The sequence below is a fragment of the Furipterus horrens genome, unplaced genomic scaffold (assembly GCF_987537825.1).
Source record: "Furipterus horrens unplaced genomic scaffold, mFurHor1.1.pri manual_scaffold_3, whole genome shotgun sequence".
Lineage (NCBI taxonomy): Eukaryota > Metazoa > Chordata > Mammalia > Chiroptera > Furipteridae > Furipterus > Furipterus horrens.
The window spans coordinates 46941282-46957769 of NW_028327173.1; the positions used below are offsets into that span (position 1 = coordinate 46941282).

A 16488-nucleotide genomic window follows, 5' to 3' on the forward strand; every position below is an offset into this window, starting at 1 on the left:
ATAGTGTAATGAGTGATTAAGAAAATGAACTCTGGTGCCAGCACTTAGTAGCTGAATTACTTTGGGCAAGTTGCTTAACCTCTCTGTGCTTCAGTTGACTTATTTATGAAATGGGGAAAATAATGTCATTGACCTTGTAGATATTTATGAGGATTAAATAGGTTCATGTGTTTAAACTACTTAGAACAACACCTGGCATATAGGAGCAAATACTTAATGTCTCTATATCCTTGAATGAATTTGCAAAGAGGCATTATTCCAAGTCCTTCACACACATTAACCACGTACAACTTCCAAAAAAACCCTAGGTGGTATCATTCCCAATTTATAGATTAAGAAACTGAGGGGAAAACACACAATATAACCAAAGTCTTAAGTGGCAGTGGCAGGATTTAAACCCAGGAAGGATGACTCTGAAGTATATGCTCTTGATCATTACACCAGATTCAGAATTTTCTTCATACTTATCAATAGCAAGTGTCATGGAGTGCTTTAAAACCATGTCTTTTTGGTGTGAAGGAAGAAAGCCTGGCTTCGAGCAAGGCCACTGGAAGGGTGGATACTGCATATCTGAAATGAGTCATTGAGTTAAGTGCCAAAAGGCCCCAAATTTAGTAGTTCTCTTCCATAATTTTCACCTCTTTAATGGTCCTTGTTATCTATTTCTTAACCAGGATGTTTTAAAAAGCTTATTTTCTTAACTAGAAAAGATTCATCAAAGCGATATCAAGGATAAACAGTTTATAGAATGAAGTTTTTCTTTGTTTTATTAATTTTTTTAAGTAACTACACCAGTGCCAAAATATTCTTAAGAATGGGGGATAATCGTATTTGGCGGAATCACAAAGCTACATTTCATTTTGACTGTGCCTGGGATGGTGCGTGCGTGTTTTGACGTTTTCAAAGATCTTTTGAAGAAGGGATGATATTGGGAGTGCCAATGGTTTCTCCTAGTTCTAGGCAGCCTCGTGAGGGAGGGAATCAAGCTTTTTTACTGGGGTCTTTCCTTCTCAGTGTTTTCTGGTGTGAACAATGAAAAGAACATTGAGTTTGTTACCTGTTTCTGGTGATTTGGGGAATCTGCTGCTTTGTGGACACTTGTCCAGCTCTGTTGTCTGTATCCACTTTGCCCTCAATTTATAGGTACTTTTATAGGCAATCAGAACAAAAAGACAATGTGTGCTTGTCTGCAGCTTTTCTGTGGAATTCTACTGGAGAAATTGGAGCAGCCATGTGTTTTATTTCTGTTTGTTCTTATAGTAATGTCTTTATTCAGTTGCAGATACGTTGTTAAATCCATTTTTTCTCTGGCTGTTGACCTTTCCAGGTTTTCATGGTGGGGATTGAGAGATGTGGTGGAAGTTTGATTTTGTATCAGAATGAGGACATGTCTGTCCTGCTTCAGAGAAGAGCCAAGGCTGCCAAAAATACTTGGAAAAGTATGTTGCCCAGTCCCGAGTCCAGTTGTCAGAAACCCTTAACAGTACGCCTTCCTAGACAGTCTTTGAGTCTCCATTCAAACATTTCCTTAGGCAACTTTTTCTGTCCACTTGTAATTTCCACTACTAGTCCTAATTCCAAATCCTGGGGATTGAATAAAATAATACCTTTGCCATGTGTAAAGTGTCAGGGCATGGGTAAATTGTTATCATGTCCTTCTCTGGGTCTTTTCCAAAGAAAGCATTCTCTACTCTTTTACTCTTTCCTCATGGGATGTTTGGAGACATTTCACACCCTGGTCCCTCACCTTGGAAGATGTGTATCTGCTGATGTGTAAAGTTTGGTGGATAGGACTAGAACAAGGTTTGGGGCTGGTTGGTCTGACCATTGCACAGTATGACAGCACCAAACTTGTCAGGCACTCCAAGCATAATTATGTGACAGTGATTTTTCAGATACTAAACATGCATACCCACCCTACAGGTATTACCCAGGAGAACTTAAAGCATATGTAACCAAGTGGAAACAATCCAAGTGTTCATCAGTGGACAAATGGCTAAACAAAATATGATATATCCATACAATCGAATAATAATATTCAGCCATAAAAATAAATGACACATTATATATATTGTACAGCATGAATGAACCTTCAAATCAGTCTGCTAGGTCAAAGAACCCAGACACAAATACCACATATTGTGTGATTCTGTTTCTATGAGATGTGCAGAATAGGCCAATCTGTAAAGAGACAATGTAGGTTAGCAGTTGCCACAGGCTAGAGGGAGGAGGAAATGGGAAGTGATTGTTAATGGGTACAGGGTGTCTTTAAGGCGTGATAAAAATGTTCTGGAATTCACAGTAGTGATGATGATTGCACATCCCTGAGAATGTATTAAAAACCACTGAGTTGTACCTTTTAAAATGATGATTGTTATAGTGTGTGTTATATCTCAATAAAGCTGTCACAGAAATTGGCTATTTCCTCCTACATGAAAGTGAGGATATATGGGGATTAAATGAAATGAGACACCCATACAGTGCTTAAAGCAGTGCCTGAGACATAACATATGCTCAGTTAATGATTGTTATTGTGACTCTTAAGGAGACTAATCCTGCTTTTAAATATCAGTAAGCAGCTTTTCTTCACTGCTACGTTTGTAGAATATTACCTGTTACATAGCATTGCAGACTATTAAAACTTGTTGAATGAATGTGTTCTGTGAACATTCATGTTCAGCCACATTCTGGAATGTGGTTATCTTTTGTGTTCTGCTTCTTTCAATGAGTTACTGAATCTGAGTCATGGGACCTAACTTTGAGCTACTTTTGTCCAGTAGTAGTGATCGAGTGATACAGAGCTCTTCACAGCTCATATTTGTGTTGAAGTTGGAATTAGGAGTGTATACACAGTCTTGGAAAGGAAAGGCTCTACCTTAAATTCAAGGTGAAGGTGGGGGCAAAATGATTCTTGAGCTTTTTTTCCTCCAATAATATAATTTTGCTTTATGTTTTTACAAGAACCTGATTGGGTTTTCAGGAATGTGGTTCTCTCTTTTTTTTAAATATGCTTTATGTATTGATTATGCTGTTACAGTTGTCCCAATTTCTTTTCCCTTTGTTCCCCTCCACTCAGTGACCACCCTCCCTGCAGTTGTACTCCCCCCCTTAGTCCATGCCCATTGGTTGTGCATATAGTTCTTCTCAACATCTTCCTGTCTACTACTTCCTACTATGCTTAATTCCTGACCATCTCCCTCCCTTTCCCCCCTTACCCCTCCCTGCTGACCTCCCCCGAAAATGTTCCCCATACCTATAATTCTTTTCCCACTCTTGTTGCCTACTTAATTTGCCTTTGTTTTGGTTCCCTAGCTTCTGTTGTTGGTTGTTGTGATACAGTTTTCATTTTAATGTTCATAGTTTTGATCCTCTTTCTCATAAACAAGTCCCTTTAACTTTTTATATAACAGTGGTTTGGATCTGGAAGCACTTTCTCTGCCCTTCTATTCTGAATCACAGCTTCACTGGATAGAGTAATCATGGTTGTAGGTTTTTACTTTTCATTCCTTTGAATATTTCTTGCCAGTCCCTTCTTGCCTGCAGAGTTTCTTTTGAGAAATCAGCTGATAGTCTTATTGGGACCCCTTTGTGTGTAATTCTCTTCTTCTCTCTTGCTGTTTTAAGATTCTCTCTTTATCCTTAATTTTTGACATTTTGATGATAATGTATCTTGGTGTGGTTCTTCCTGGGTCCAGTTTTTTTGGAACTCTGTGCTTCCTGGACCTGTAAGTCTATTTCCTTCCCCAAGTTAGGGAAGTTCTGCTTCATTATTTTTTCACATAATTTTTCAATTTCTAGTTCTTCTTCACCTTCTGGCAACCCTATGATTTGGGTGTTGGCCTGCTTATAGCTGTCCCAGAGGTTTCTGAGCCTCTCCTCATTTTCCTCCCTTTTTGTTTCCTCTTTCTGCACTGGTTGACGGTTTCTTCCTTCCCTATGTTCCAATTTGTTAATTTGATCCCTGGTTTTCTTTCCCTCACCACTAGTTTCATATGTATTTTTGTTCATTTCAGCAGGACTAGCCTTCATTCCTTCCCCATCTTGTTTAAGATCTGCTGTTAGGTCTGTAAGCATTCTTATAACCAAAGCTCTGAACTGTGCCTCAGAAAGATTTCCTATCTACTGAGCTGTTAAGAGTAGATATTTGCTGTCTGGTTAGCTGCGTCACTGGGATCTCTATCATGATCTGTGCCATCCTGACAGTTTTGTGTTTACCTTTGCTTCCTGGACAGGGCTGTCACACCTCCTATGCTATAGGGGGCAGAGTCCCATGCACTCGTCACTACCAGGTGACCCTTCTCACCATGTTATGGTATTTTGCGTGGGGGCGGGGGTCCAAGTTGGATTCCTGCCGTTCAGTCTCTGCCGAGAGACCGGGAGCCTCCTCCTCTGTCCCCACTTCCTCTGGGCCTCACAGTCCAAGGCAAAGGGGGTCTGCCTTCCCTGGCGTCGGAATCACAAACTGACAGGTCTGGTCTGCAGTCAGGGTTGCTCCCCAGGTGCTTCTCGCCTCCCCTTAAATACGGGTGTCTGTGCTTACTGCTGTCCCACTGCTGTCGCCACTGCTGCCACTGCCTGCACAGCTTGACCTCTCTGGCCTGGCTTCGCCCCTCCTACCTCTCTGGAGGAGCACCACTTCTTTATAACTTCATATATTGGACTTCCATTTATTTTCTGGAGCTTCTGGTTATTTCTGGTTTTGTGGTAGTTGTATTCCTTCTTAGTTGTAGAGGGAGATGGAGCGTGTCAGTCTAGGCCTCTATCTTGGCTGGAAGTCTCCTGTGTGTGTCGGAATATGGTTCTTTATGGTGCACTATTAGTTCTCTGGAGAGCAGAGGACTTCATCTTGGTTAAAAAAATCAGTTTCTAGAAATTTAACCAATTTAAACTGATAATTTTTTCTGCTGAAGCCAACTCACAAGTTCCATAAATAGGGAATTGTTATTTTAAATTAAAATAGAAGCATCATTTCTCTGAAAGTAATTTTTAAAAAAAATTCTCATTCCTTTAGGAACTTTTCAATCTACTGATAACAGTGAGTTTTACTGTGATTACGTCAGCAAGGTGCCATTGGCGTATACTGAGGCTCAAGGAAGGAAATAAACGTGTTGTTTATATTATCCAACATTCTTTCTAGGAAAAGTGGAAATATTTTTTTCTTTGGTCTCTAAGGAATGGTTGTGCTTTTCAGGCTCTGTTAGTCTTCTATACCATGAGTCATGTAGCTGATCACATTTCCTTGTTATCATAAACTGTTGGGAGGCTCAGTCTCCATTTGTGGCTCAGCTTTAGGAAGTGACCCGACTTCTTTCCTGACCTTTTATGTACCTTCCTCCCTCCAGACTCCAACTTTGTTTTCTACCCTTATTTTCACTTTATGTCTAATTTATACTTTCTTTTATTTATGTCTGTGTATATCTTCAGGAGCTGCTTTTATAATTCTTTGGGAGAAAAAAGGGAGACAGTGCCATTATTGAAGCCAATATTTAAAACATTTCTCAAAAAACATCTCTCTTTAACTTTCGCCCCATACCAACAGGGAGGAATGGCAGAGAAGGCAAAACTATCAAAAAAAGTTTGTAAGCTTTTTATGTTTTTGAAGCTTTTTTTGAGTGCCTCTTTTTTTTCCCTGTCTTTTTAATAGAAGTTGGTGGTATGGCAAAGCAGTACATAGAGAAAGGTCTTTTGGTTCCTGATCATGTGATCACACGCCTGATGATGTTGGAGCTGGAGAACAGGCGTGATCAGCATTGGCTACTTGATGGTGAGTTCAGCTTGTGGGTAAGCTGCATTTCTGTGTTAGTTTGTCCTTTATTGAATTCCATTGGTTTTCCAGTTTTGATGATGCCTTTTGTTTCCATGACTAAGTCATCATAAGTATAACATCTGAAATCAGAGGTTCTTTTGTTCATAATAGGCCACACAATTTAAAACCATTGACATTTTCACCTGTCAGATTAAGAAAGACAGAAAATCTGAAAATCTTTTATTGAGTAGGTAGGAAATAAGTACTGTTGAGAGTATAAAATGAGAACCCTTGGCGGGAAGCTTAGCAATCTTCAGACTTTTCAGCAGTTCTGGGCTGGGTTTCCTCCCTAAAGATATATCTTCAAGAATGTTTATTTTCAGCATTATTTACAAATAGCAAGACATTGGTAAAAACCTAAATATATCTCATAAGGGTGCCTTAAATTTTGGTATGTTCATTAACCAAATAGTCAGTACTTGTGTATTAATATGGATAGATCTCAAGATAAACTGTGAAGTGAACAAAGCTAGTTGCAGTTTAGTGTAAATTATGTACTACTATTTACATAAAAAATGGAAGAAATGTATATTACTGTATATATTTATAAACACATGCATGTGTTATTTTTGGAAGGATATAAAAAACTGATAACAATGGTCAACTCTGGGTAAGGATTAGTTGAGAGAGAGATTTACCTTTGACTGTATATACTCTTTGATACATTTAGATTTTGATATGTATTTAAACAATACAGAGACCTGACTTAAAAACCTAGTGGTTCCTAACCTTTTTTGACACGGTGGATCCCTTCATGACAATTATGATATTTCACTCAAGGAAATACATACAGAGGCTCACACACAAAATATTGTACAGTTTTGTACTTCAGCAAGCTGGAATTCAGAATCTTTTATTTTAAGTTTGCCCAGTATAAACCTTTTATTTTATTTTATTTGTTAAGTATATTTTATTGATTATGCTGTTACAGTTGTCTCAATTTTTTTCCCTCTGCCCCCTTCCTTCCAGAACCCACTTTCCCTCCAGCAATCCTTCCCACTTAGTTCCTATCCATGGGTTGTGCATATAAATTCTTTGGCTTCACCCTTTCCTATAATATTCTTAACGTCCATCTGTCTATTTTGTTCCTACCAGTTATGCTTCCTGATCCCTGAACTATTTCCCCCTTTCTCCCCCTTCCCACTCTCAGCTATAACCCTCCAAATGATCCCCATACCCATGATAATGTTTCTGTTCTGGTTGTTTGCTTACCTTGTTTTTGTTTTTGTTTTTAGTTTTTTGATTCAGTTGTCAGTAGTTTTGAGTTTGTTGTCATTTTAATGTTCATAGTTTTGATCTTTTTTAAAAAAATAAGTCCCTTTAAGATTTCATATAATAATGGCTTGGTGATGATGAACTCCTTTAGCTTTACCTTGTCTGGGAAGCACTTTCTCTGCCCTTCAATTCTAAATGATGGCTTTGCTGGATAGAGTAGTCTTGGTTGTAGGCCTTTACTTTTCATCACTTGGAAAATTTCCTGCCAGCCTCTTTTTGCCTGCAAAGTTTCTTTGAGAAATCAGCTTGTAGTCTTATGGGAACTCCTTTGTAGGTAATTCTCTGCTTTTCTCTTGCTGCTTTTAAGATTCTCTTTTTAGCTTTAACCTTTGGCATTTTAATTATGATATATCTTGGAGTGGTCCTCTTTGGATCCAACTTGTGTGGCACACTCTGCTTCCTGGACTTGAATGTCTATTTCCTTCACCAAATTAAGGAAGTTTCCTTCTATTATTTTTTCAAATAAGTTTTCAATTTTTTGCTCTTCCTCTTCTCCTCTGACATCCCTATGATTCAGATGTTGGTACATTTAAAGTTGTCCCAGAGGTCCCTAAGCCTCTCCTTGTTTTTTTCAATTCTTGTTTCTTCTTCCAAATCATTGATTTGAATCTCAGCTTCCTTCCCATCACTGTTGGTTCCCGGTGTATTTTTCTTTATTTCACTTTGTATAATCTTCACTTCTTCCTTTATTTTTTTGCCATACTCTATGAGTTTTCTGAGCATCCTTATCAACAGTGTTTTGAACTCTGCATCTGATATGGCTGCTGCTTGTGCTGGGCTTGGAGATTCCCAGGAGAAGCCAAGCTGTGAATCTAGGCTGGCTGCTGCTAGTGCCAGGCCTGGGGCTCTCTGAGATCAGTTGTTGCTTGTTTGATAGGATTTACGAAGTTGTGAAGCATGAGCCAAGACCAGCCATTCATGTGGAAAAACAGCTTGGGTGGGCCTGTAAGTTGCATGGGGCAGAGTCTCTGGGGATCTCCAAGGTAGGCCAAACAGAGTTAGCCTGACTGGTGGAGTCTCAGATATGGCACCAGCTTGCTGGCTCTGTGGTGGGGGGAGAGGGGTTTAAAAAAGGGACAATGGTCTCTGCTCGCCTGGATGTCAGACACTTCAGTTTCTCTTTGTACTGTATACCACTAGTGCCTTTCAAGCTGCTGCCCCAGTGCTGGAGCTCAGATGAAGTGAGTCTGAGTAGGTGAGTCCATGTGTGGTTCTTTAAGACAAGCTGCTTGAGATTCTAGCAGTTTCTTTTACTGACTCAATCCCTGCTTGTTTTTGCAGGCAGAAGTTGTGGGACTTATCTTCCTGGCACTGAAACCCTGGGCTGGGGGGGCCGGGTGTGGCGCTGGGACTTCTTACTCCTGAGATATCCCTTCCAAATTTTTATTCACCACACGTGGGTGAGAGACCAGTCCATTCCTCATCTGTGCCCCTCCAACCCGTCTTGATTGATATGGTTTCTTTAATTCCATAGTTGTCAGATTTCTACTCAACTTGGTTTCTTATGGTTCTGGCCGATGGTTGTTCGGTATTTTTGTTGTAATTTTGATGAGATTGTGCGAAGAGGCGAGCCGTGTCTGCCTACCCTGCCATCTTGACCAGATCCTGCCCAGTATAAATCTTTTGATTGACCAAAGGAAAGAGACAGACTGGGTGGATTGTTTGTCTTACTAAGTAGCAAATTTCCTTAGCGCAAAGAAAATAGAAACTTGATGAACATATTGCTTTCTATGAACAAAAAACGTGACGGTGAGATTTAGCTCTAATAGACTTCTTTCGGTTGCAGAGCTCTTTTTCTTTAGTTCACCCCCTTGCACTCATTCTGTCTTAATTTGGTGAAACTGAAGCCTCGGGAAGCTGTGACAGTTGAAACCTTGATGTGTGCCAGCCACAGAGAAACCAGAGGAACTGTCCTACATTTAAACTATCAGATTGCCTATATTTGTGCTAAAGTCTAGAGCCATGAATCTCCAGAATGACTAATATGGTAGAGTATTTATTCTATATCAGTGTTTCTCAAAGTGTGTAATGTACAATGCTCATAATTGCTAGAACACAAAAAAGACTTTGCATTCAAGTGTGTTTTAAAAAATGTCAGTTTAAATATTAAAAATTGCAAACACTGTGTGTCAAGAATTGTTCTGAACGCTTGATATTATCTCATTCAATCCCTAGAATAACTGTATGAAGTGGGTAACATTTTTACATTTAATAGATGAGAAAACTGAGACAAAATAGGGTTTTGTTACTTGTCCAAAGTTAGTAAGTGCCAAAGTTAACCAGTTTCCTTTACTTCAGGATTTTGTCAAATTTAATATGGTAATGTAATTTAATGCTTCACAGAAGGAGATGTCATGAGGTAGTTTCTGAACCTCCAGATTTTTCCTGTAGAGCTTTCTTTGTGAACTGTTATTCACCATGTTCCTCACTTTGTAAGTATTCTCAAAAGTTGACTGTAAAGTAGATCATATCTTATTAGAATAACTCCCATTAAAAAAAAATTGGAACTGTGTTTTCATAGCGCTGGAGGGCACCAATAGACTGACATGAAAACTTTTGTTAAGAAAAAGGCTGTAATGGCTTGTAGAAGGCCTGTGTTTATTCATTTGGCAATAATGAATAAAGCATCTTCTGTGTGTCAGGAACTACTAAGTGTTGTTGATAAAATGGTTAAGACATTGCTACTCTGGCCAGGTGGCTTGGTTGGAGCATCAGCCCATGCACCAAGATGTTGTGGGTTCGATTCCTGGTTACGGCACATACCTGGGTTGTGGGTTTGATCCTCGGTCAGGGCACATACAGGAGGCAACCGATTGAAGTTTCTCTCTCTCTCATCAATTAAAACTTATTCTTGGGTGAGAATTGAAAAAAAAATGTAACACCTTGTTGCTGTTCTTTAAGGGGCTTATTTGTAGTAGGGGAGTCAGGTATGTAAAAAATTAATTACTGAAGTATAATAGAAGTCTATATATGTGGTACCCTGAGGACCTAATGGAGAAAGGTGTATTGGCGGGAGGAGGGATTGGACCAACTTTTGGAAAAGAGGTAAATAAGAGAACTTTTGTAGGGTGATGAATAAGGGTTGGAAGGTGGAGTTTTTCAGCAGAGCGGCAGTGTGAAGTGGGTAAGAGAGAAGTGACAGCCGGTGTTTGCTGGGCCTCCAGGCGGGAGGCAGCAAGGGAAATCCTGGAGTGGATAGTATTTGACTCCATACAAAGATGGTGGAGCTGGACATTGTTGGCTATTGGGACCATTGAAGAATTGTTAAGTAGGGGCATGGCATGATCAGATATGTGCCTCAGAAAGACTGTTTGCTTAGCAGCAGAGGGGATATTGGGTACTGGGGCAGGGAGGCAGTGGTGACTAGAAGCCAAGAAAGAGATTGGTAGAATAGTTGGACCAATGGGTGTTGAAAATCCAAATTTAAACAGTAGCAGTGTGATGGGAAGGAGACACCATTTGGGAGAGAGCAGATGGAGCAGGAAGAGTGGACAGGATTGTGGCTGGTGTGAGGTATCACAGTCCTGGGTTTTCTTTAATTGTCTTCCAAGCCTTTTGCGTTCCTTGGCTAACATCATCTTCTCTATATTTGTTAAGTCAGGTTAATTTCTCCACAGTTTACACATTTAACTCCCAAAAATTAGCCCTCCGATACGTCTTGCGTAGGTGTTTGCCATGACTGATAAACTTTGGCTTTGCCACCACCTAAGACTGATTTCCCGAATTTAAATTTTTTAATTATAAGGCTTCTCAACTTAAGTGGACATTTTTAGTAAACTTTTAAAATCTGTTTTAAAAAGTGATCATCTATGTTACATATTTTGGGGAAGGTGGTTAGTGTAATAATAATGAAGCCCAGGTAGTGCCCTTCTGCCTGTTTTGAATCTCAGCTCTGCCACTCACTGGTAGCGTGTGTGACCTTGGGCCAGATATCTTACCTCTGTGCATCCTGTTCCTGATGGAAAATGGATCAGAAAAGGGCTTGTATGGATCAAGTGACTATATGCAAAGTGCTTATATAGTAAGTGCTATATAAGTATGAGGTCCTATTATTTGTTGTAGATGATGTATAGTTCTTTCTTTATTTTTTCTTGGTGACTGCATGAAGAATTAAGTTCAAAAGTAGTTTTAAAAACATTTAGCTATGCAAAGTTGACTAGTCAGTTTCAGTTATGGCTTGTTTTATGTATCTTTTTAGTGCTTTGTTTTTGCCATAACTTCTCCTCTTGGGGAGTTCTTTGACATCATAGGCCTGTTTTTAATAAAGTACATCAGTCTCCTAATGGTCTTTGTTTGTATGTTTCTCCTTGAATGCCCATCCGGTCACTTTCTGAGTTTTGATTTTTCTTTAAAGCTCTGGAATAAATTCCCCTGGCAAAGTAAGGGGTGTCAGGAGTGCTGAGTTCCGTGTTCAGCCTTAAAATCCTTAAGTGCAGGGCACATGCTCTGCAGAGGATGTGCCTGATGAGTGTGTGAAAGGTGATTGAATGTGGGAAGGTCAAGAGGAAAATTCTGGATGACAGATGACTCATCATCTTGGTCCATATGGCTGGAGAGAGGCATCCTGCAAATGGTGGGTGGAAATGAGTCCAGTGGATGGAAGCCAAGGGAACACCAAGGGGGCTGGAGGATGGGGTTGGTGAATGCTCTGTGGTTTGGTCAGCTAGGCCCTTGCTAAAATAAGTTCAGCACTACCTCGCCTTCACAGTGTGCTTTCCAGCTGGGTAAGAAACACTCCTTTATGCGTTAATATGTGTACATGCATGTGGGGTTTTCCCTCCCTCTTTTTTTCTTTTTAATTTCCTTGGAAGTTTAATGTGTGAGAGCAGTATTTAAAAAAATAGTTTTCTTTAATTTTTAAGAAAAATATTCCACCAGAGAAATGTAATGCACAAGACTTCCAAATTTTTATAAAATGTTTTTTTCTGCATAGAAAAGGTTTTTACCACTTACTAGGTGATCTTAAGGTGAAGTAGTAACTAGGGGATAATAACCAGTTTTTTAAAACAAATACAAATTCTTCACTTTTTAAAAGAGGTCTGGCAATAAGGTGGGGCTGCCATTAGGGAGGTTTGCTCATATTAGACATTTTTCATTTCTAAACTTGAATGCCAACTTGTGCACTTAAACAGTAACTTATATGTTCTTAAACTTAGTCCTAATTTATCTCCAGGTAGCAAAATGTAACAGAATTGTCTGCCAGATGATTTTAGGTGTAGGTATCAAAATAGTTTACACTTTTCAAAAGTTCGCTTTCACAGAAAGCAGCTTTAAAATTTGGAAGTATAAGTGGAATGTAATTGAAGCCGTTTCATTGGAGATAAAGATACCTTTAGAATGGGAGTTGTCATTCGGCCCATCGTTGTACGTTTCATTTATTTCGTTCTGAGCAGTGTTGAATCCTAACTGGTGCTTTCTGTAGGTAATTCTGGGTTAAAAACAAAAACAAAAACAGAAGTCTGAGTGGCTTGAATGTGTACAGTGTTTTTTGTGTGTTTGTTTTCCCTGAGAGTTAAATGACCTCAGACCAGAGATATTCCAGGGCACATGCTCACTCGGAGCCCTTGGTATCTAAATAAAGGGCGGATGCTGGGAAAACAAACTACAGATGCTGGATGTGGAGTGTTTTGTTCTGATTCTGCAAATGTGTTTTACTGTACCGGACTGACCTTACCCCCTCCATATTTTTCTTTTTGAATCAGATACTCCAAAGAGTGTTAGATCCCACTGTGTGGGCAACCAACACATGTCTACAGAAAAAAAGCCAATAATCAACATAAGTTCTGAATCACATCTTTTAAGAAATGCCAAGGGCCATTTTTTTTCCATTGCCCTTATGAATGTAGGATATGTTTCAAGAGTAAAATGTACAATAGGTTTGTTGGGAAGGTCACTGGAGACATTCTCTTTGGGAAAGAAAGCACTAGGCTTTCTCTGTCTCTCACTTTGTGTGTGTGTTTGTGTGTATGCCTACATGTGTGTGAGATGGTAATAGATTATCTTACTCATTTTCCTTCAGATGTGTAGTCCTGAAAAGTATTATCAAATAACCTTTGTACCTTAGGTCATTGTTAAGGCAGTGATGCATATTCAGATACTTTGAATGGAAGATTTAAAGCAGTCGGAGTGGTTCCTCAGGAATGGAGAGTGGTTATAGAATTGGTGGGACTCTACTGCAGTACGGGGGCAGTTATGTCTGCCAAGCAGAGACTGAACAATCAGAATCTTCGGTGCCTCACCGGGCTCGTCCTTCCTGACACACTCATGACTTGCCCCTCCTTGTAGCTCTGATGATTCTACAAATGTTTATTACACCTACATAAAAAGATGAAATGCCTGTTAAATCCCGTGTAATTCTAAAGTGAATAAAATATACAATGACTGACTTTGCACTGGGTTAGTGTCAGTGAAGGAAAAAAGTAAAAGTTATTAGAGAGAGGATGGAGGTAGAATAGCTTACCAAGGAGCTCCTGATGAAGACATATTCAGCTAAGCATGGCACAGATGAGATGGCATCTGTTCTGAGAGGTACGAGGAAAGATTTTTTTCAAGAAATGAATGGTATTCTTGGTGAAAATGACAGCAGGAACAAAGATGGGTGTCTGTATAATCTTAAGTGCTGCATTGCTGTGGACCCATCCATGCCCCCAAACAGTGTAACTGTCTGACAAATGTTCTGTTTTGTTTTTTCCCGCACCCCAGATTCTTATTAGAGGGGCAATTTGGGCAGGCAGCAGCTCTTAAATGATTGTTGTTTTGCTCATTTTCTATGTGGACACATTATTGTTGTTGTTGTTTTTATTATTATTTTAGTTCTTTGAGAGTAGAGTTTGATCAAGGTATTTGTTTATTGTATGTTTGGGTTTCATGAAGGATCAACATTTATATGTTGGGTTTGGTTGATGTAAAAAGTTGTTATTATATCCAGATAGCCATAATAATCTTCTCCAAAAATTTTGCATCTTTAAATTTGCGCTTTAAAATAAATCTGTCATTTTTATATAATATTCTTGGAGGAATGAATTATAAAACCTGAGGCCTATGTGTGATTATGCTTCCTAACATGATTAAGTATTTGGATATTCTTAAATGAAAGGATTTGTAGGCGTATAATTAATTTCAGGTTGAATAGTTTTCTGAGAAAGAACACATGACTTCACCAGGGGAACGTAGGCAAAAGAAATGAAAGAGTGTCTGTATCTAAATTAGACGAGGTAAGAGTATTCTAAATAAAGCAGTATTGGTTGAGTTATACAGGAAAGACAATCACTCAGCGGGGGTTAGGTTGTGAAGAGTCATTCTGGTGACACCTGGATTGAAATTTAGTATACTCTCACATATGACATGCCTTATTCAAAGTGCATAGCCTGTTCTGACTTTATATCCATATTTACCTGGTGATTCCATTAAAGATATTATAACCCCTACCCACGTCGGTGGGGCTAGGTTGGTTGGAGCGTCATCCTGAATATTGAAGGGTTGTGGGTTCAGTCACTGCCCAGACATCACAATAGAGCAGCAGAGTGGGCAGGGCCTGGCCCTCTTGGAATTAGAGTCTAGTGGTGATTCAGCCTTTGGTCTACCCTAGGCCGTGAAGGTCGTCTTTTATGTCTTTGATTTAAATCCAAATAATAACAATTCGGTTTTTACCAATTTTGTCAATATGAACTCAAGAGTATCTAAGTGTAAAACATGGCAAAGCCTTGAGTCTCTTCTTCACTTGGTTGGATTCTCTCCTGAGACCCTGTTCCCATGTCCATTTCTGGTAGACTTCTTCTCATTGATCTGACTGCTGCATTCAGATGAGGAGCAGTCTTAATATAGCAGACACTCCTGACTTTGTTTATTCAGTTGTTTTTCAGATGATGACTAGGTTTTATTATGTAAGCATTAAGGGCCATATGGAAAACATATGTATCCAGATATTTGAGCACACCCCAGAAAAACTTGTTTCAGAGATCAAAAAATGAAGAGAGTACATTTCTGGTGCATCCCAATGTGCTTGGAATGGGTCCATCTGAGGAAGCAACAGCACCAGTCCCGACCTCATCGTTCAGGAGGAGCAAATGCTGCATAAACAGCTTCAGAATAGGGTCTTGGAAGCACAGGTGAAGAGACGAAAAGGGAGAGGTAGCAGAGAGGACAAAGTGGCTTGACCCTGTTTTGGGAGAGAGACAGATACTAAGAAGACTTCCTGAAGAAGGTGACACTACAGCTCGTCAGAGGGAACATCATAGGCAGAAGTAGGTAGAGAGGCGTGACACCACAGGACGTGTTCCGGGAACCACAACTAGTTGGAAAATCCTAGGACCAAAAACAGGAGCAAAGAGGCTGGAAAAGCGGTGGGGCCAAAAGTTCAATACTGGATGAAATTCAGAAACAGGGAGTTGAGTAGATATCAAAGTTAATATTAAATATGAGTTGGAAGGAAGTTAAAAATAAAATTTAAAACTTTGAGTTTAAAAGAGTGAATAACATTTTTAAACTTGATTAAAAAATTTTAATTTAGCTACACTTTAGACATTAAACTATGTCTTCTGTATATTTGGGGCATGTATTTTTTTTTTTTTTTTCTTTTTCTTTTTCATTTTAATCCTTACCCAAGGATACCCTTCCATTTTTTTTTTTTTTTTTTTTTTTTAGAGACAGAGGAAGGGAGGTAGAGAGGGAGAAAGATGTGAGAGAGAAACAACAGTTGGTTGCCTTCCGCATGCATCCCGACTGGGGATCAAACCCACAGCATAGGTACGAGCCCTGACCGGGAATAAAACCTGCAACCTTTTGACGTGTGGGATCACACTCCAACCAACTGAGCTACACTGGCCAGGGCACTGGGTCATGTCATATACTTTCAGTTGCACTTAATCCCATTTGTTATTGCTAGTTAATTAAGAAGTCTCTAAAGAAAGGTACAAGATGAGACTGTCTTCCCATCCTAGGAGAGTCTGCTTCCCTAATTTATGAAACAGATGTCTTGGGAATTGAATGAACTAAGAGAAAATATTACAAAGCTTCATCCAAAGCATCTGAGAGGTATGCTTTGCTAGTTTAAAATTAAACAATTAGTTTTGCACTTAGTGTACACAAAGCTAAGAAAATGGTAATGTGGTGGGAAAAGCGTGAACTTATGAGTCAGACCTGCCTGAATAACTTAGTAGCTGTGTAGTCTTGAACAAGCAGTTACCTTTCTTGGATTCTGTGTCTCTCACCCATAAAGTATGAGCATGTATGGCATAGGTTTGGAAGGACTGGCCAACGTGCAGGTCTGGGATGCAGTGGGTGGTCCAGTGGTAGAAATGTGTTGTTCCCGTCAATGTTAAGATCCTGTGAGAACTTAACGTTTCAATAGTAAACTGCTGAGAACTTAAGAATGTTGTCATTTTAATAATTAAGGATGATCATATTTA

The 16488-nt window shown here is 39.4% G+C and overlaps 1 protein-coding gene across 1 annotated transcript in view; it reads left to right on the forward strand.

Moving 5' to 3' along the window:
• Nucleotides 1–16488, forward strand: part of AK4 (adenylate kinase 4) — a 76717-nt gene that overhangs the window by 42651 nt on the left and 17578 nt on the right. Inside the window, exon 2 of the mRNA XM_090269567.1 lies at nt 5645–5764. Coding sequence (XP_090125693.1) covers nt 5645–5764 — 120 coding nt within the window. The remainder of the gene's footprint in view (nt 1–5644; nt 5765–16488) is intronic.